Raw genomic sequence first — 20007 nt, forward strand, 5'->3', positions numbered from 1 at the left:
TGTAAACAGTTACATCAAATATGAACTGAATATTTGTTACCAGGAGTAATCAAAGGTGGCTGGGGTTAGAAATGCATTCTTTGGTTCTATCTAAAACTGTCTCCTGCTCTTATTCTTGTGCTTTGAACAACTTAATTGGCAGGTATCAAGGCTGCAGAAAGACCCTACTAGTATCTTAACCGTCAGTAGTTTTCAGAAATAAAAACTCTTCCCATTCACCTCATGCTGATCTAGAAACCTGCTTTAATGATCTTTCTTATTGGTTCCCAAAGTGGTTTAAATAAGCTCTAGTGTGTTGTCTCTGTAGCCCAAAGATTAACGTTGTGCCAAAGCCTTTGGAAAAGAATTGAATAAAATTCTGAGAGGGCTTGTGTCTGTCTAAGACAGCATTCCAAGGAGAGATCACTTTTGAGATTTAGTATATTTTCTTAGCTCCTCAGGATCCTCAGGAAAATGTGCTTTTAATTATTTAATTAAGATATTGTGGCCAACCTAATTTACCCCCTTATTTTTTAAATTCTGAGTGTGAAGATAAAAGGAGACTATTGGGTTGACCCAGGGATAAAGAGTTCACAAGGTGTTATGGCAGAAGGATCCATATCCCGATTGTATTAACATCTAATTAGGATAACCATCTACATTGAAATTTACTTACTTGTTTTTCAGATTTTGGAGTCTAGAGAACTGCTGTTGAAGGGCAGAGAGTAGCAATTTCTCTGCAGTCATGTTCACAGGATTTATATTACATGATGAAGGGAGAACGCAGCCCCCGCCTTTTCTCCAATGCGTTCCTTGCATAGTCAGCCTCTTCCTCCTCAGTGGTTTGGAGGTTTGGGGATCTCTGATTTCTACTGTACCATGAAATAGGTAGTGGCTTGATTTAGTAAGCATCTGAAGGTTTGTTTTGTTGAACTCCTGCTAAGTAGTTTTCAGAAAGCAAGGAATTGTTGAGTGGGACATTTGAAGTGTAACAGTTTGGATGGAGTGTGTGGGGGTCCTTCCTCCTTCCCTCCCCCTCTTCCCTTTCTTTCATCTTGGGGATTAAATCTCAGGAGGAATGACTGATTTAAATTAGGGGTCAAGACAATTACCACCTACAGAGAGAGAACCCAAGAACTCTGCCACCTGAAAGAAATGATGAACATGAACTAGCAGAGTTTAGGAAAGATCAAAATAAACCGTGGTATATAACAGTATAAATGTGTTGGCCTGTTTTACCACAGACTTTTTTTTTTTTTTTAATTTCCTTGTGGTGAATTCCTTGGTGGTCCAGTGGTTAGGACTCCGTGCTTCCACTGCAGGGGGCACGGGTTCGATTCCTGGTTAGGGAACAAAAACAAAGATCCTGGAAGCCATGCACGGCGTAGCCAAAAAAAAAAAAAACAATAATAATAATAAAAATTTTTCTTGTGGTAAAATAAACATAAAATTTGCCATTTAAACCATATTGTGTACAATTCAGTGGCATTGACAGTTTTGTATAACCATCACCACTGTTCTGAAATATCCAGAATATTTTCATCACCCCAAACAGAAACTGTACTCTCCCAGCCTCTGGTAACCTCTCTTCTCTTTCTGTCTCCATGAATTTGCCTATTCTGGTACTTCATATAAGTGGAATCGTATATTATTTGTCTTTTCTATCTGATTTATTTCATTTAGCATAATGTTTTCAAGGTTCATCCATGTTGTAGCATGTATCAGAATTTCATTCCTTTTTATTACTGGATAATGTTCCAATGTGTGTATATACCACATTTTGTTTATCTTTTCATCTGTCAATGACCACTAGGGTTGTTTCCACCTTTTGGCTATTGGAAATAATGCTGCTCTGAACATGGGTGTACACGTATCTGTTTGAATTCCTGCTTTCGATTCCTTTGGGTATATATCCAGAAGTGGAATTGCTAGATCATATAGTAATTCTATGTTTAACTTTTTGAGGGACTACTAAACTGTTTCTCAGCTGTATTGTTTTACATTCCCACCAGCAATGCACAAGTTTTCTGATTTTTCCATATCCTCACCAACACTTGTTATTTTCTCTTATTTGGATGATAGCCATCCTGATGGGTATGTCAAAAAATTTTAACATCTACTCTGATGATTCAGAAGTGCTGCTTACTATTGTGAGGAACCAGTTCCCTCAAGATAGTAAAAGGGAGCAGTGGCCTAAGGCAGTGACATATAAAAGAGGAGCTGCAGGGATTCTAGCCATCATATGCAATATCTGCTTATTCATAGACATTTTTATTTATAAAGAGGTTTATATTTTTCTTGATGTCAACCTTTTTTTTTGTAAAATATGTGGACCCTTAGGGATCAGCTGAAACCCTCAGATTTGGAAGGGGCACAATTTAGGAGCCCTTGGGTATGTGTGAGCTGCCTGGGCCACACCAGTCAGCTCTTGGATTTGGCTTTTAAGGTTTGGATTAGTGTTGTGAGCAGTCCCGGGGATGAACCTTTGTAAGAAGTCCTTTGATCTTTCCTATTATTTTACTTGACCTTTTGCCTTGCCTAATGTACATAGTAAGCCTCAACATATTTTCAAACGGAGAACCAAAAAAACGTAGGGTAGGACCTGGTGGAAAGGGCTATGAAAAGAGATTGAAGCTGCGGCTCTCTTCAGGTGGTACCATTGCTGCTCATAAATAAATCATTTGCCCCATCTCATTGCTTTAGAGAGGTAGTTCTCTGTTACTGCAGTGTCTTCCTGCCCCTAGGAGCTGTTGTTGAATAGTTTTGAATGAGCCCAGGTACAGAAAATCTACTGGTAAATATTGTTTCTGATGGACCACAGTCTTCTCTCCCTTGAAAGGCTCACAAAACTGTATTGGGACTGGTGAGCCAGAGCTGTGAATAAGAAAGTAGTAACTAGGGGAATTAATTTAGCCTTTCCCCTAGCTGTCGTTGGTTTTTGTTTTTTCGGAATAACTACTAGTCCTTGAGGTCAGCTTGAGGGCAGGGTGGAGGATTTTTTGATCAAATAAGTTTGAGAAATGAGATCTGCTCTGTTCACCTATTGGGGTCTGTAATGCACATTAACACCTAGCATCTTGAAGTTTCCAAGAAAAATTCTGCATAAAGGCAGTATAAGTTTGGTTAACGTGGTGTTTTCCTAACCTCACAACCCTTTTGTTGAGTAACCATTTAACATTCCTAGGGACAAATATTCCTCAGGTCACACATTGGGAAATTAGATCATTAACTTTTTATGTACTTTAATATCAAAAACTTTGAATAAAATATGGATATTCTTGAGACCCACAGAAGTGTGAAGGCATCCCCAAAAAGCATGTTGTTACACCTTCCTCCTCAGTGTCACTTGGCCATCTAAGTATTAATGTGCCTTTTGTATATGGCTCCCTGGTATAGGAGGTAGTTTGTTTTGTTTGCCTTTTTTAATAAATTTACTTTATTTATTTTTGGCTGCATTGGGTCTTCATTGCTGCACGCGGGCTTTCTCTGGTTGTGGTGAGCAGGGGCTACTCTTCATTGCAGTGCACGGGCTTCTCACTGCGGTGGCTTCTCTTGTTGCGGAGCACGGGCTCTAGGCGTGCGGGCTTCAGTAGTTGTGCCATGCGGGCTCTAGAGCGCAGGCTCATTAGCTGTGGCGCACGGGCTTAGTTGCTCCACGGCATGTGGGATCATCCCGGAACAGGGCTTGAACCTGTGTCCCCTGCATTGGCAGGCGGATTCTTAACCACTGCACCACCAGGGAAGCCCTAAGAGGTAGTTTTGAAGCAGTGTGTCATTATGGAAGATTCTGTGTAACGGTGTAACTGTAACGGTGTAACTGCTGTAGAAGTCCTTATTCTTCTTTTTCCCTTCCACTTTTGGGTGGGGAATTTTGCTCTTCTTGGTTGTTTCACAATAAATGTTTGGAACAGTACCAAGCATTTCTGGAAAATGGGTGCAAAATGTTGGGAATGAGGATAGTTGGTGTTGTGACCTTTAGTCATTAGTTTTAGAGACTGGGAGAGTTTATCACTGAAAAGAGGTTCTACTGCTTGGGGTAGAATTGGCCCTCCCCCATCCTGTTTGCTGCCACCTAAGAGACTAGGAGAAGCAACTAAGGACCTTTATCCCAGGAGAACAAGCTCAACCCTCTATATGGTGGATACCCTCTTTTTGGGAATTGGTGTCTTTAAAATATACAGCTTTGTTGTCAACAGCTGTCACAGATGTTGAGTTTTTAAGCTGGAATAGCTGTGGGAGAAAAGAATGTGTTGGCAAAATACACATATTGATAATAATCACCTTTCAGATTTAGTTCATTGCTACATCCTAATTTAATATCTCATTCAATTCTCATAACACCTCTATTACATAGTTAAGGGATAATAATTGTAATTCCTCAGTCTGGGAGCTAAAGCATACATTTAACTAACTTGCTCTAATTCATAAGGCCGTTTAGTTTTTTTCTTTTTTTTATTGAAGTATAGTTAATCTACAGTGTTGTGTTAGTTTCAAGTGTACAGCAAAGTGATTCAGTTATACATGTATATGTAATTTTTCAGATTCTTCTCCCTTATAAGTTATTACAAGATATTGAGTATCGTTCCCTGTGCTATACAGTAGGTCCTTGTTGGTTATCTCCTTTATATACAATAGTGTATATGTTAATCCCAAACTCCTAATTCATCTCCCCCACCCCCTGCTATCCCCTTTCATGACCACAAGTTTGTTTTCTATGTCTGAGTTTATTTCTGTTTTGTAAATAAGTTCATTTGTGTCATTTTTTTAGATTCCACAAATAAGTGATTATTATATGGTATTTTTCTTTCTCTGTCTGACTTCACTTAATATGATAATCTCTAGGTCCATCCATGATGCTGCAAGTGGCATTATTTCATTCTTTTTTATGGCTGAGTAATATTCCATTGTATGTATATATACCACATCTTTATCCATTCCTCTGTCAGTAGACATTTAGGTTGCCTTCATGTCTTGGCTACTGTAAATAGTGCTGCAGTGGACATTGGGGTGCATGTATCTTTTCAAATTAGAGTCTTCTCCAGATACATGCCCAGGAGTGGGATTGCTGGATCATATAGTAACTCTATTTTTAGTTTTTTAAGGAATCTCCATGCTCTTCTCCATAGTGGTTGCACCTATTTACACTACCACCAACAGTGTAGGAGGGTTCCTTTTTCTCCACACCCTCTCCAGCATTTATTATTTGTAGACTTTTTAATGATAGTCATTCTGACTGGTGTGAGGAAACACCTTATTGTAGTTTATTTATTTATTTTTTCCTTATTGTAGTTTTGATATGCATTTCTCTAATAATCAGTGATATTGAGCATCTTTTCATGTGCCTCTTGGCCATTTGTCTGTCTTCTTTGGAGAAATGTCTGTTTAGATCTTCTGCCTATTTTTTCACTGTGTTGTTTGTTTTTTGGATATTAAGCTGTATGAGCTGTTTGTATATTTTGGAAATTAATCCTTTGTCGATGGCATCATTTGCAAATATTTTCTCCCAGTTCACAGGTTGTCTTTTCGTTTTGTTTATGGTTTTCCTTTGCTGTGCAAAAGCTTCTAAATTTAATTAGGTCCCATTTGTTTATTTTTGTTTTCATTTCCATTACTCTAGGAGACAGATTAAAAAAAAATCACTGCAATTTATGTCAAACAGTGTTCTGCCTATGTTTTCCTCTAGGCGTTTTATAGTATCCAGTCTTACATTTAGGTCCTTAATCCATTTTGAGTTTATTTTTGTGCATGGTGTTAGAGAATGTTCTAATTTCATTCTTTTACACGTAGCTGTCCAGTTTTCCCAGCACCACTTATGGAAGAGACCGTCTTTTCTCCATTGTATATTCTTGCCTCCTTTGTCATAGATTAATTGACCATAAGTGCATGGGTTTATTTCTGGGCTTTCTGTCCTGTTCCATTGATCTATGTATCTTTTTTTTGTGAGTACCATACTGTTTGATGACTGTAGCTTTGTAGTATAGTCTGAAGTCAGGGAGCGTGATTCCTCCAGCTCCATTCTTCTTTCTGAAGACTGTTTTGGCTATTTGGGGTCTTCTGTGTATCCATACAAATTAAAAAAAATTTCGTTCCAGTTCTGTGAAAAATGTCATTGGTAACTTGATAGGAACTGCATTGAATTCTGTAGATTGCTTTGGTACTATGGTCATTTTAATAATACTGATGCTTCTGACACAAGAACACTGTATATGTTTTCGTCTCTTTGTATCATCTTCACTTTCTTTAAATCAGCATCTTATAGTTTTTGGAGTATAGGTCTTTTGCCTCCTTGGGTAGGTTTATTCCTAGGTATTTTATTCTTTTTGATGTGATGGTAAATGGGATTGTTTCCTTAATTTCTCTTTCTGATATTTTTTGTTAGTATATAGAAATGCAACAGATTTCTGTATATTAATTTTGTATCCAGCAACTTTACCACATTCACTGATGAGCTCTAGTAGTTTTCTGGTAGCATCTTTAGGATTTTCTATGTATCTGCATATGTATCTGTATCTTCATGTCATCTGCAGACAGTGAAAGTTTTACTTCTTTTCCAGTTTGGATTCCTTTTATTTCTTTTCTTTTTTTTTCTTCCTCATTGCTGTGGCTAGGACTTCCAAAACTATGTTGAATGAAAGTGGTGAGAGTGAGCATCCTTGTCTTGTTCCTGATCTTAGAGGAAATTCTTTCAACTTTTCACCATTGAGTATGATGTTAGATGTGGGTTTGTCATATATGGCCTTTATTATGTTGAGGTTTGTTCCCACTATGCCCACTTTCTGAAGAGTTCTTATCATAAATGGATGTTGAATTTTATCAAAAGCTTTTTCTGCATCTACTGAGATGATCATATGGTTTTTATTCAGTTTGTTAATGTGGTGTATCACACTGAATTAATTTGTGGATATTGAAAAATCCTTGCATCCCTGGGATAAGTCCCACTTGATCATGGTGTATGATCCTTTTAATGTATTGTTGGACTTCGTTTGCTACTATTTTGTTGAGGATTTTTGCGTCTATGTTCATCGGTGATACTGGCCTGTAATTTTCTTTTTTTGTGATATCTTTGTCTGGTTTTGGTATCAGGGTAGTAGTGGCCTCATAGAATGAGTTTGGAAGTGTTCCTTCCTCTGCAATTTTTTGGAATAGTTTCAGGAGGGTAAGTGTTAACTCTTCTCTTAATGTTTGGTAGAATTTGCCTGTGAAGCCATCTGGTCCTGGACTTTTGCTTGTTGGGAGTTTTTTAACTAGTGATTCAATTTCAGTACTGGTAATTAGTCTGTTCGTATTTTCTATTTCTGCCTGGTTCAGTTTTGGGAAATTGTTCCTTTCTAAGAATTTGTACATTTCTTCTAGGTTGTCCATTCTAGTGGTGTACAGTTGCTCATAGTCATCTCTTATGATCCTTTGTATTTCTGTGGTGTTGGTTGTAACTTTTCCTTTTCCATTTCTGATTTTATTGATTTGGGCCTTCTCCCTTTTTTTCTTTTTCTTTTTAAAAATTAATTAATTTATGGCTGCTTTGGGTCTTTGTTGCTGCGTGCGGACTTGCTCTAGTTGCCTCGAGCGGGGGGGCTACTCTTCATTGCAGTGTGCGGGCTTCTCAGTGTGGTAGCTTCTCTTGTTGCGGAGCATGGGGTCTAGGTGCACCGGCTTCAGTAGTTGTGGCACATGGGCTCAGTAGTTGTGGCTCACAGGCTCTGGAGCACAGGCTCAGTAGTTGTGGCGCACGGGCTTAGTTGCTCCACAGCATGTGGGATCTTCCCAGACCAGGGCTTGTACCCGTGTCCCCTGCGTTGGCAGGTGGATTCTTAACCACTGTGCTTCCAGGGAAGTCCCTCTCTTTTTTCTTGATGAGTGTGGCCAAAGGTTTATCAATTTTGTTCATCTTTTCAAAGAACCAGCTTTTAGTTTGTTGGTCTTTTCCATTGTTTTTTTTAGTCTCTACTTCATTTATTTCTTCTGACCTTTATGAGTTCTTTCCTTCTACTAACTTTGGGTTTTGTTTGTTCTTCTTTAGTTGCTTTAGACTTAAAGTTAGGTTGTTTATTTGGGATTTTTCTTGTTTCCTGAGGTAAGCTTTATTGCTGTAAACTTCCCTCTTAGTATTACTTTTGCTGCATCTCATAGGTTTTGGATTATTATGTTTTCATTTTCATTTGTCTCTAGGTATTTTTTAATTTCCTCTTTATTTCTTCAGTGATCCATTGGTTGTTTAGTAGTGTATTGTTTAACCTCCACGTGTTTGTGTTTTTTGCAGTTTTTTCATGTAGTTGATTTCTGGCCTCATAGTGTTGTGGTCAGAAAAGATGCTTGATACAGTTTCAGTTTTCTTAAATTTACAGAGGCTTGCTTTGTTGCCCAGCATGTGATCTGTCCTGGAGAATGTTCCATGTGCACTTGAGAAGAATGTGTATTCTGCTGCTTTTGGATGGAATGCCCTATAAATATCAACTAAGTCCGTCTGGTCTAATGTGCCATTTAAGGTCTGTGTTTCCTTATTGCTTTTCTGTCTGGATGATCTATCCATTGATGTAAGTGGCGTGTTAAAGTCCCCCACTGTTGTGTTACTGTCAATTTCTTCTTTTATGTCTGTTAACATTTGCCTTATATATTGAGGTGCTCCTATGTAGGGTGCATATATATTTACAATTGTTGTATATTCTTAGATTGATCCTTTGATCATTATGTAGTGTCCTTCTTTGTCTCTTATAACAGTCTTTATTTTAAAGTCTATTTTGCCTGATGTAAGTATTGCAACTTTGGCTTTCTTTTGATTTCCATTAGCGTGGAATACCTTTTTCCATCCCCTCACTTTCAGTCTGTATGTGTCTCTAGATCTGAAGTGAGTCTCTTGTAGGCAGCAAATATATGGGTCTTGTTTTTGTATCCATTCAGCCAGTATGTGTCTTTTGGTTGGAGCATTTAGTTCATTTACATTTAAGGTAATTATCGATATGTATGTTCCTATTGCCATTTTGTTAATTGTTTTGGATTTGTTTCTGTAGGTTTTTCCCCCCATTCTTTGTTTTCTTGTCGTGATTTGGGGACTAACTTTAGTGTTATGTTTGGATTTCTTTTTCTGTTTTGTATGTATATCTATTATGCATTTTTGTTTTGTGGTTACCATGAAGTTTTTGTATAGGAGTCTATATTTATACGTGCTTATTTTAAGTTGCTGATCTCTTAATTTCAAACGTATTTTAGATACCCTGAATTTGTATTCTACTCCCCTGATGATTACTGTTTTTGATTTTCTATTTTACATCTAATTGTTTTGTGTATCCCTTAACTGCTTATTGTTGGATACAAATGATTTTACTACTTTTTAAAAAATTTGTTTATTTATTTATTGGGGGCTGCATTGGGTCTTCGTTGTTGTGCACGGGCTTTCTCTAGTTGTGGCGAGCAGGGGCTACTCTTTGTTGCAGTGCACAGCCTTCTCACTGCGGTGGCTTCTCTTGTTGCAGAGCACGGGCTCTAGGCGCACAGGCTTCAGTAGTTGTGGCGCACGGGCTTAGTTGCTCTGCGGCACATGGGATCTTCCTGGACTAGGGCTCAAACCCGTGTCCTCTGCATTGGCAGGCAGATTCTTAACCACTGCACCACCAGGGAAGTCCAGATTTTACTACTTTTATCTTTTAACCTCCCTACTAGCTTTGTGTGTGGATGATTTCCTACCTTTATTGTATGTTTGCCTTTCCCAGTGAGATTTTTTATTTTGTAATTTTCTTGTTTCTAGTTGTGGCCTTTTCTTTTCCACCTAGAGCAGTCCCTTTAGCATTTGTTGTAAAGCTGGTTTGGTGGTGCTGAAATCTTTTAGCTTTTGCTTGTCTGTAAAGCTTTTGACTTCTCTATCAAAATTGAAAGAGAGCCTTGCTAGGTAGAGTATTCTTGGTTGTAGGTTTTTCTCTTTCATCACTTTAAGTATATTGTGCCACTCCCTTCTGGCCTGCAGGGTTTCTGCTGAAAAATCAGCTGATAGCCCTATGGGAGTTCTCCTGTTTGTTATTTGTTGCTTTTCCCGTGTTGCTTTTAATATTCTCTCTTTATATTTAATTTTTGTCCTTTTGATTACAGTGTGTCGTGGTGTATTCCCCTGTGGGTTAATTCTCAATGGGACTCTGCACTTCCTGGACTTGGGCGACTATTTCCTTTCCCAGGTTAGGGAAGTTTTCAGCTATTATCTCTTGAAATATTTTCTCAGGTCCTTTCTCTCTCTCTTCTCCTTCTGGGACCCCTATAATGTGAATATTAGCATGTTTGACGTTGTCCCAGGGGTCTCAGACTGTCCTCATTTCTTTTCATTCTTTTTTCTTTTTTTGGTTTGGCAGCAGTGATTTCCACTACTCTGTATTCCAGCTCACGGATCCATTCTTCTCCTTCATTTAGTGTACTGTTGGTTCCTTGTAGTGTGTTTTTCATTTCAGTTATTGTCTTCTTTAATTTTGTTTGTTTCCCTGGTGGGTGAGGTTGGTCCAGAGGCTTGTGCAGGCTTCCTGGTGGAAGGGGCCTGTGCCTGCCTCCTGGTAGGTGGAACTGGGTCTTGGTTTTCTGGTGGGCAGGGCCATGTTTAGGGCTGTGTTTAGAGGCAGCTGTGGACAGGAAGTCTTTAGGCAACCTGTCTGCTGACGGGTGGGGCTGTGTCCACACCCAGTTTGTTGCTTGGCCTGAGGTATCCCAGCACTGGAGCCTTCAGGCTGTTGGGTGCAACCAGGTCTTGGTGCCAATATATCAGCCTCCCCCATGTATCTTTCACCAGTGTCTGTGTCCCCAGGGTGGGTCACAGCTGCCCCCCACCTTCCCAGGAGACCTTGCAAGACCAACAGGTAGGTCTGGCCCAGGCTCCTGTGAAATTACTGCTTTTGTCTTTGGTCCTGGTGTGCATGAGATTTTGTGTGCACCCTTTAAGAATGAAGTCTTATTTCCCCCAATCTTGTGGAGCTTCTGCAATCAAGCCCTGCTGGCCCTCAAAGCTAAATGCTCTAGGGGCTCCTCTTCCTGTTGCCAGACCCCCAGACTGGGGTCCCAGATATGGGGCTCAGAACTCTTGCTCCTGTGGGGAAACCTCTATAATATAATTATTCTCCAAGTTGGGGTTCACCTACCTGGGGGATATGGGATTTGATTATATTGTAAGTCCATGCCTCCTACCAGTCTCATGGTTCTGTCTTTATGTCTTTAGCTGTAGAGGATCTTTTCTGGTAGGTTTCAGTCTTTTTCAACAATGATTGTTCTGCAGCTTGTTGTGATTTTGGTGTGCTTGTGAGAGTTGATGAGCTTGAAGTCCTTCTACTCCGCCATCTTGGCCACTCTCCTATTTCGTTTTTTGGGGTTTTTTTGTTGTTGTTGGTTTTGTTTTTTTGCGGTACGCAGGCCTCTCACTGTTGTGGCCTCTCCCGTTGCGGAGCACAGGCTCCGGACACGCAGGCTTAGCGGCCATGGCTCACGGGCCCAGCCGCTCCACGGCACGTGGGATCTTCCCAGACCGGGGCGCAAACCCGTGTCCCCTGCATCGGCAGGCGGACTCTCAACCACTGTGCCACCAGGGAAGCCCTCCTATTTAGTTTTAATTATGGAATCAAAACTGGAATCCAGGTCTCTTGTCTTCCAAACAAGTGCTCTTTTTGCTAACTGCATTGACAAATTTGTTTCGATGCCAAGTGTTTAAAATAACGTTTTACATAAATATTTGTATGGAAGTTTTATGGCTTAGAAAATTTGGTAGCCAGGAGTAATATTATTTTCTTTATATAGATGAGAAAAATGAGTCTTAGAAAGATTGACCTACCCAGTATTGTAGAGTTTGCAAGTGAGAGCAATAACTAGAACTTAGCCCTTTTTTTGTCCAGTGTTTTCCTGATAAACCAAGCTGTTGGTACATGGTGTCTATAGTGGTTGTCAATAAATATATGCCAAAATATATATGTTGTAGAGAACTCAATCTCTTCTTGATTCTTCAACCCTGTTGCTAGAAAGGATAAGTTTCAGGTTTTAGAGAGTATCAAACTTTTTTCCCAGATCCAAAGTTATAGACCGGGATTATACTAGTCCACTTTGTTGAATGCATCACTTGAATAATTTGTTTTTTTGGGGGGGGTCTAAGTAATAGGTCTGGAAAAGGCAACTGACCTTGTTTCTCACAGGAATCATGGGAAGAGTTAGGACTGAGAGTACGTGTCAGCAGTATGTCCAAGGAGGAATTGGGCCAGAACTAGCCTTTGGCACAAGCAGGCATCAGTCCATTTAAAAACTGTAGCACTGGATTGAGATGCATAGTTAATTCTGTTTCTGGGCCCAGGTTGGGCACTTGAGGGTGTTTCCTAGGCTAGAACAGTGCACTGAGAATGACAGCCAAGTAGTGGGAAAAGCCCAGCAAAGATCTAGGAAATGCAGATGATACTCAATTTATTAATCTAATTGAGTAGAACAATTATTGCGTCCTTGTTGACTATCTCTTATTTGTTCAGCAAGAGGTCTCTGAAATTGATGTAATGTATCACTCTGAAGCTCTAGGCCAGAGAATGTGTTAACTACAGAGGGCAGCGTAGCTTAAATTGGCTCTTCACATCAGTCTAAGAAATGATACTGCATCTAGAATGAATAAGAGCAAGAAGTTCAGTTTAAAGCAGAGGTTCTCAGATTTTAGAGAGGAGCAGAATCACCCTGAGGGCTTGTTAAAACACATTACTGGGCCCTACGCTCAGAATTTCTGCTTTAGTAGGTCTGGGCTGGAGCCCAAGAATTGCATTAGTAACAGATTTCCAGGTTGATGCTGATGCTGCTGGTCCTGAGATCACACTTTGAGGACCACTTATCTAGGAAGAGATGATGAAGTGGGTATAGCTGTTTAGTTCTTCTTGATTAAAGCCTTCACAGAGGAGGGAAAGGGGAACTAACCTGTCAGTTTCTACCACAGTCAAGACCCTGTGCCAGGTGACTTGCAGTCATTTAATTTAACCCTTGAAACCACTCTGCAAAGTAGTCCTTATCCCTGTTTCACCTCTCAACATACACGTTCAGAGCTTACTGGAATAATTACTTCAAGGACAGATTTCACTTATAACTCAAAGAATAATGCTGCGTATACCATTATGAACATGATTTTATGTAATGTAGAGGATATATTAAATTCTGTTATTGGTGATATATATTCATTGCTCTTCTTGTACATTTATGAGAGATATAAAATGTAGGTTCACTTAGCAGTAATGATTATACAGTAGATGGCATTGCTGAGACATTATGTTTTCTCATACAAAACATGAAGAGAATGGGAGGTTTATTTTAACATTAAGTAAAATACATTTTTAGATCACAGGAAAGATGGGCCTATGTTAATAATATTTTTTTTCCTTTTGGCCGTGCCACCAGGCATGTGGGATCTTAGTTCCCCAACCAGAGAATCGAACCTGTGCCCCCTGCATTGGAAGCATGGAGTCTTAACCACTGGACTGTCAGTGAAGTCCCAGGCTTATGTTAATTTTGTCAGCGTTTTTTTTTTTTTTTAATGGTGCCAGTTGGTTATTGACCAGTCCTATTGTAGAAACAAATAAAGGGAGGGATGGTGAATTTCAGAATAGTTGGTACTAAAAAATGGCCTAAATTCTTGATAGTACAATCACAGTACTTATTCCTTTAAAGTGTTCTTTGTTAATGTTATTTTTGAAAGGTCAACTTGTTTCTAGTGGCTTTCAGTGAAGTTACTTTGTGTTGTTGACAGATTCGCACAGAATTATTAAAAAAACAACAGTGATACAAGCAGTTGAATTGAAGGCATTCTGGGAAACCTACTGTTTATTGTGAAAATCATCTTTGATCTTGAAATTAAAAGTAAAGCTGGAAAGGAATTTACAAACGAGAAAAAAAAGAAGTTTGGGATCGGACTCACAGGATCTGGGCTTGGAAATGCCTCAGGTAAATCATACAGAGTAGGTGCAAAGTTTTATATTTTCCCACTGCAGTTGGTTCAGTAAGTTCTCTGAATCTTAACACAACTTGCTATAATATCTTTTAAAGACATTTTGCTGCTGATCTCAACTGGTTTTGAATACATGTCCTTCCTTTGCTATAGCTTTGAAATTTAATGAGGTTGACACAGGGAACAATGTGAAGGAAAAGTTGGTTAGAAGGTAGCAGAGGTGCTGGCTTTTATGGGGTCTAAACCAACTCCCCTGAAAATTAATCTGCCACAGAAAGCCCATTTCCATCCCCTCTATCTTCTTCTAGTTTCCCAATTGTTCCTTTCCCTTCATGCCCATTGAATTCAGTTAGGAGGAAATGGTGAGGGACTTCAACCTTTCTGTCTTTCACACACACACACACACACACACACACACACACACACACACACACACACACACACACACACACACACACACACACACACACACACACACACACACACACACACACACACACACACACACACACACACACACCTATACCTCCCACAAAACATGTCTCAGGATGACTATTTATATCATGGTAACTACTTTGAATTGCTCAGTTCTGGTTTGAGGCAATCACTGAAACAATAAATGAAGTCCTGTTAGTCCCTATTCGGCATATCCAAACTTCTTCCCTTCCCCCTCCCGTGGTTAGGTCTTATCCCGCCCCCACTTTTTTTTTTTTTTTTTTTTTTTTGTCTGCGTTGGGTCTCCGCTGCTGCACGCGGGCCCTCTCCAGCCGCGGCGAGGGGGGCCACTCTTAGCCGCGGTGCGCAGACCTCCCACTGCGGCGCTCCCTCCTGCCGCGGAGCACGGGCTCCAGAGCACAGGCTCAGCAGCTGCGACGCATGGGCCCAGCCGCTCCGCGGCACGTGGGATCCTCCCGGACCAGAGATCGAACCCGCGTCCTCCGCACTGGCAGGCAGACTCCCATCCACTGCGCCACCAGGGAAGCCCTGTCCCCCCTCTTTTTATGCTGGGGAGAAACCTAGAAATAATGAGAGGGCAGGGACTCTGAGGTGGCTTTATGTGGGGCCAGGCAGAACTGTGCCTCGAGCACAGGAAATCAGCAACTTGCCGAGATGGTCCAGTGATTTGGAGACAGGCAGCGGAGGCAAAAGGGGGTTTGCTAGCTGATAGTAAAAAGACCAGTGGCCTCCCTCCACCCCAACCACTATACCAAGTGGACTGCAGATACCCATTTTGAGTTCTTTCCCATTCAAGGTTTCATTCGCTATTTATTGAATACTTGAATTTAGGTCTATAAAACACTTATTTTGAGCTTGCAACCTGGCAAGCTTGCGGAAAATTAGAGAAAGAAAAGAATGGGATGGGAAGTACCCATGAAGGAAAACATGGTGAAAGAGTGTGTGAAAAGGGGTCAGTCTGTGGTAGGTAGAAGGTATATGAATAGAGAAATATAAGCAAGTAGACTAATATAATTTTAAAAGTTTTGACAGAAACTTGCAAGAGAAGAACAAAAAGGCAAACAGGGAATTTGTATTCTTTCCCATCTTCCTTTATCCAAGTTAGATTTCAAAGTGAGGACTTTGACTTGTTTGGGCCACTTTAGTAGTCTTAGCCTGAACTTCACTCTGAACTGATTTGTTTAGACCTTGAAATGATAAAGGGGGGATAAAGAGAAAAGAAGGAGCATCAACTCTGGGTGCCGAGCCTTTTTTTCTCCCTTTCTTATTTATCATAGAAATTGTATCCTTCTCAGGGATCACGATTAAGGCTACTGAGTTCATGCACCAGTTACTGGCCTCACTCAGCAGATTTTTTGATATTTGGCTGATCCTGACTCCATCACGTTCCTGGAGGCATTAGTTGGACTAGAGATGCCCAAATGGTCTTACACTTGTTTTGGGAAATAAGACATTGAACTCATTTAGGAGTATAGAGACTGTCTTGCTATCTCTTCAGACCCGAAGAAATGGCAGGGGATTCTCCACTTTCTGGAGTTAGAACAGTGAGTGTTGTTAGAGATGGATTTGAAGAAATGTTACAATAGCTAATAAATAAAAGTACTCATTAGGTACTACATGCTGACTCTGGTGGCTAAATAAGCTTTAGTTTTTAGAAGTTAGGTATAATTAACAATTTCCAGTCTATTCCTTTTCCAATGTTTGATGCATCTTAGTTATTTTCGTAATATAATTCCATAGTTTAATGTTAGTTAGATATTTTAAATGTACTAAAATTAAAAAGCAGGAAAAAATACAAAATTGTTTTAAAGATAATTATTTAGTAGGTGTGAGGGTGGGGCTTGTGTGTAATAAACTGGTCTCGAAGCAGTCGTTAACTTTCCAAAATTAAAATCACTCTGTTGTAGCCTAGTGTAAGCGGAATGGATCCGCCTTTTGGGGATGCCTTTCGAAGCCACACCTTTTCAGAACAGACTCTGACGAGCACAGATCTCTTAGCAAACAGTTCAGATCCAGATTTCATGTATGAACTGGTAAGTAACATTTTCTTGGATTCTGCTTTAATCGATTTGAGGTAAAGGTGTTGTATCATTTTTTTATTTATAAAAAATGTCTAAAAATAAATGTCTATAAATGTCTAAAAAGAAAATGTCTAAATGTCTAAAAAGAAAAAATGATGTGATCAGGCCAAATTTTTTTCTTGTCACTATCAGTCTGGTATTTTAGAAGGGTGTATGAGCCCATTGAAAATAATAAGAGGAAAGGTTATCTAAATATCCTTAACTCTAGTTTTTGACGATGAAGGTAGAAGCCGTCTTTTAATATGCCTAACTGCTAAAGGACTTTTCAGCTGGGGTATTTAGGACTGATAACATTGAGCAAGGCAGATGACACAGAGAATGTGAGACAAAGGTAGCAAATCCAAGCAACATCTGAATATACTAATTATTTATTCTCGAGGTAAAAAGACACTTAAGATTCTTAAGAAAAAGACTTTAAAAATAACTTAAATTACATGCAACTTCAGAAACACGGAGGTATATCAAAACTGGAAAACTAACACAAATCTGTTAATTTGCTAAAAATTATTGAGTTGTACGCTTAATAGAGGTGAATTTTGTGGTATATAAACTATATTTCAATAAAGCTGTTAAAACACACGGAGACATACGTGCAACCAAAAAAAAAAAAAACCAAAACCCCACAAACAAATGGAGAAATCAAAAACAGAACAAAAACAAACTGGAAAACTGAAAATTTCCTCATTTTCTTCCTGAGCCTCCACCCACCAAACCTTCTCCCCAGAGATAACTACCACTAACAGAGTTTTTCTATGCATATATAAATATATGAATATTTTAAATTGGATGACATATCATTGATACAGTATTCTGTAACTTAACTCTTTCTAACATAAAAACATGGTAAGTGGCCTTTCATCCTAGTACATTAGAGCTTAACTGCATTCCTTTTAATGGCTGCATAGTCTTACTGACATTTAAAAAATCATCTCTCTACTCATGAGGAGTTAAAGTACTTTCCCATGCCCAAGAGTTATTACGAGGTCTTACCAAAGATTTTATCTTTCTGTGGCTGAGTTGCACCTCTCTTTGGATTGCTCTTCACCTCTATGTTTAAATTCTCACTTAGGAAGACATATTCTGTGATGAAGGTAAGGCCTTTGTTATTTGCTTTATAACTGAAGCTTGTTTCTGAGAAGGTCCCAAAATCCTTCTAAGTTAAAGATCAGGAAATGTAAACTTTTTTTCGGGAAGAGTGTTTACAGTGAAGTTCAAGAGCCCTGAACCATACCTAAGTTTCTCAGGGGACATATTTTCCCTTTTTTTTTTTTCCTTGCCCGAGGAAATGATATTAAATGGAATGGTAGAGTGTCATGTAAGTAGTGTTTATCGTAAAAGCAGACCAGAGGTTGAGTACTGATTTATCAATTTGATGCATGAAAGTGAGGATGGAGGTAAATAATTCTTTCCTCAGTTACAGTATGTGATTTATATATTTTTTTAAACCTTTCTCAGGATAGAGAGATGAACTACCAGCAAAATCCTAGAGACAACTTCCTTTCTTTGGAGGACTGCAAAGACATTGAAAATCTGGAGTCTTTCACAGATGTCCTGGATAACGAGGGTACTTTAACCTCAAACTGGGAACAGTGGGATACATACTGTGAAGACTTAACGAAGTACACCAAACTAACCAGCTGTGACATCTGGGGAACAAAAGAAGTGGATTACTTGGGTCTCGATGACTTTTCTAGCCCTTACCAAGATGAAGAGGTCATAAGTAAAACTCCAACTTTGGCCCAGCTTAATAGCGAGGACTCTCAGTCTGTTTCTGATTCCCTTTATTACCCTGATTCACTTTTCAGTGTCAAACAAAATCCCTTGCCCTCATCATTCCCTGGTAAAAAGATCGCAAGTAGAGCAGCTGCTCCTGTGTGTTCTTCTAAGACTCTTCAGGCTGAGGTCCCTTTGTCAGACTGTGTCCAAAAAGCAAGTAAACCCACTTCAAGCACACAAATCATGGTGAAGACCAACATGTATCATAATGAAAAAGTGAACTTTCATGTTGAATGTAAAGACTATGTGAAAAAGGCAAAGGTAAAGATCAACCCAGTGCAGCAGAGCCGGCCTCTACTGAGCCAGGTTCATGCAGATGCAGCAAAGGAGAACACCTGCTACTGTGGTGCCGTAGCCAAAAGACCAGAGAAAAAAGGGACGGAGCCTCTGCAGGGCCATGCCACTCCAGCTTTGCCTTTTAAAGAAACCCAGGAACTATTACTCAGTCCCCTGCCCCAGGAGGGGCCTGTGTCTATTGCAGCAGGAGAGAGTAGCAGCCTTTCTGCCAGCACATTGGTCTCAGATTCATCCCAGAAAAAAGAAGAGCACAATTATTCCCTTTTTGTCTCTGACAACTTGGGTGAACAGCCAACCAAATGCAGTCCTGAAGAAGAGGAGGAGGACGAGGAAGATGTTGACGATGAGGACCATGATGAAGGATTTGGCAGCGAGCACGAACTTTCTGAAAACGAGGAAGAGGAAGAAGAGGAAGAGGATTATGAAGATGACAAGGATGATGACATCAGTGACACTTTCTCTGAACCAGGTATTGTAGTGCTTGGAGGCTTACTGAATTGACTTTTTGCTACTCTCTTGAAATAGAAAGTTTTGCTGTGGTTGCTTTCTTTGTCTTAGTTTGGGGATTAAATGACTTAGTATCTTGACTTGGATATGTAATTGCTTTTATCTATTGAAACAGCTCTAAAATAATCACTCTTGCTCATGTGTAGTTCATATGCTGATTCCTCGAGGGCTTCTTCTTAGTTTATCTTATGTTAAGTGATCTGATTTGTTACTGTCTTGAGCAGCTGTGCAAAGATGCCAAAATTGATTGGTTTAAAAAATATTCCTATTTCTGCATGTGTCCCTCTGTTATAATTGAGGTATGTTTGGAGTCCCTAGAATGGTGAACCAAGCAATGATGGTTTATATTACTCATCCCTAATAACCAACAAAGCCTACTTAATGAATAAGGTAAAAGAGAGCTTTTTCTTTGTGTCTGCTGCATCTTTCATTTGCACAGTATTTTTCCACTGAAGAAAAATACATGCTGTAATTTAATGAGCATGAAGGAGTCTCTGCTCTATTTATATACAGTGCATATAAAAAAAAGGGAGAAAGAAAATGAAACCTGTGGGGAACTGGTTCACTTCAGCATGTACATGGTTGGGCTTTTGCCACTGTTGGCTTGTGCAGTTTATTTATGAAAATGGTGTTGCCAAGTGGCACACAGTTAAATGCACAAAGAAGTGAAGATCTTCACATTTAAGCGAAAGTTATTTTCTTCAAAAATAATATTGGCACTATAACTTCTACATAAAAGACCAAGTTATTAAGAAAAATATAAATTGTCAAAGAGAGCCCTTTCATTGTTGGAATTTCAGCCAGTATAAACATTGGTATTTAATTTTCAGAAAGGTTTTTCAGCCATAGTAGCTATATTGTAGCCAGTGAAGCATATTATTGCCCAGAGACTTTCCTCTTAGTGAAATCTTTCTATTGCACAAATGCTTAGATTTATGCATTTGATACAATTAAGTTGTTTGACTTGAGTGGATTTTCAAGTAAGGAAAAGGT

General features: G+C 39.5%; 1 protein-coding gene across 1 annotated transcript in view; it reads left to right on the plus strand.

The window, feature by feature from the left end:
* The first annotated feature begins 12734 nt into the window (after positions 1–12734).
* The window catches only part of CREBRF (CREB3 regulatory factor), a 31785-nt gene continuing 24512 nt past the window's right edge, over positions 12735–20007 (plus strand). The window contains exons 1-4 of the mRNA XM_060146563.1: positions 12735–12812; positions 13700–13893; positions 16261–16386; positions 17890–18976. Coding sequence (XP_060002546.1) covers positions 13885–13893; positions 16261–16386; positions 17890–18976 — 1222 coding nt within the window. The 5' untranslated portion in view covers positions 12735–12812; positions 13700–13884. The remainder of the gene's footprint in view (positions 12813–13699; positions 13894–16260; positions 16387–17889; positions 18977–20007) is intronic.

This window comes from Lagenorhynchus albirostris, chromosome 3 (assembly GCF_949774975.1).
Source record: "Lagenorhynchus albirostris chromosome 3, mLagAlb1.1, whole genome shotgun sequence".
In the NCBI taxonomy this organism is placed as follows: domain Eukaryota; kingdom Metazoa; phylum Chordata; class Mammalia; order Artiodactyla; family Delphinidae; genus Lagenorhynchus; species Lagenorhynchus albirostris.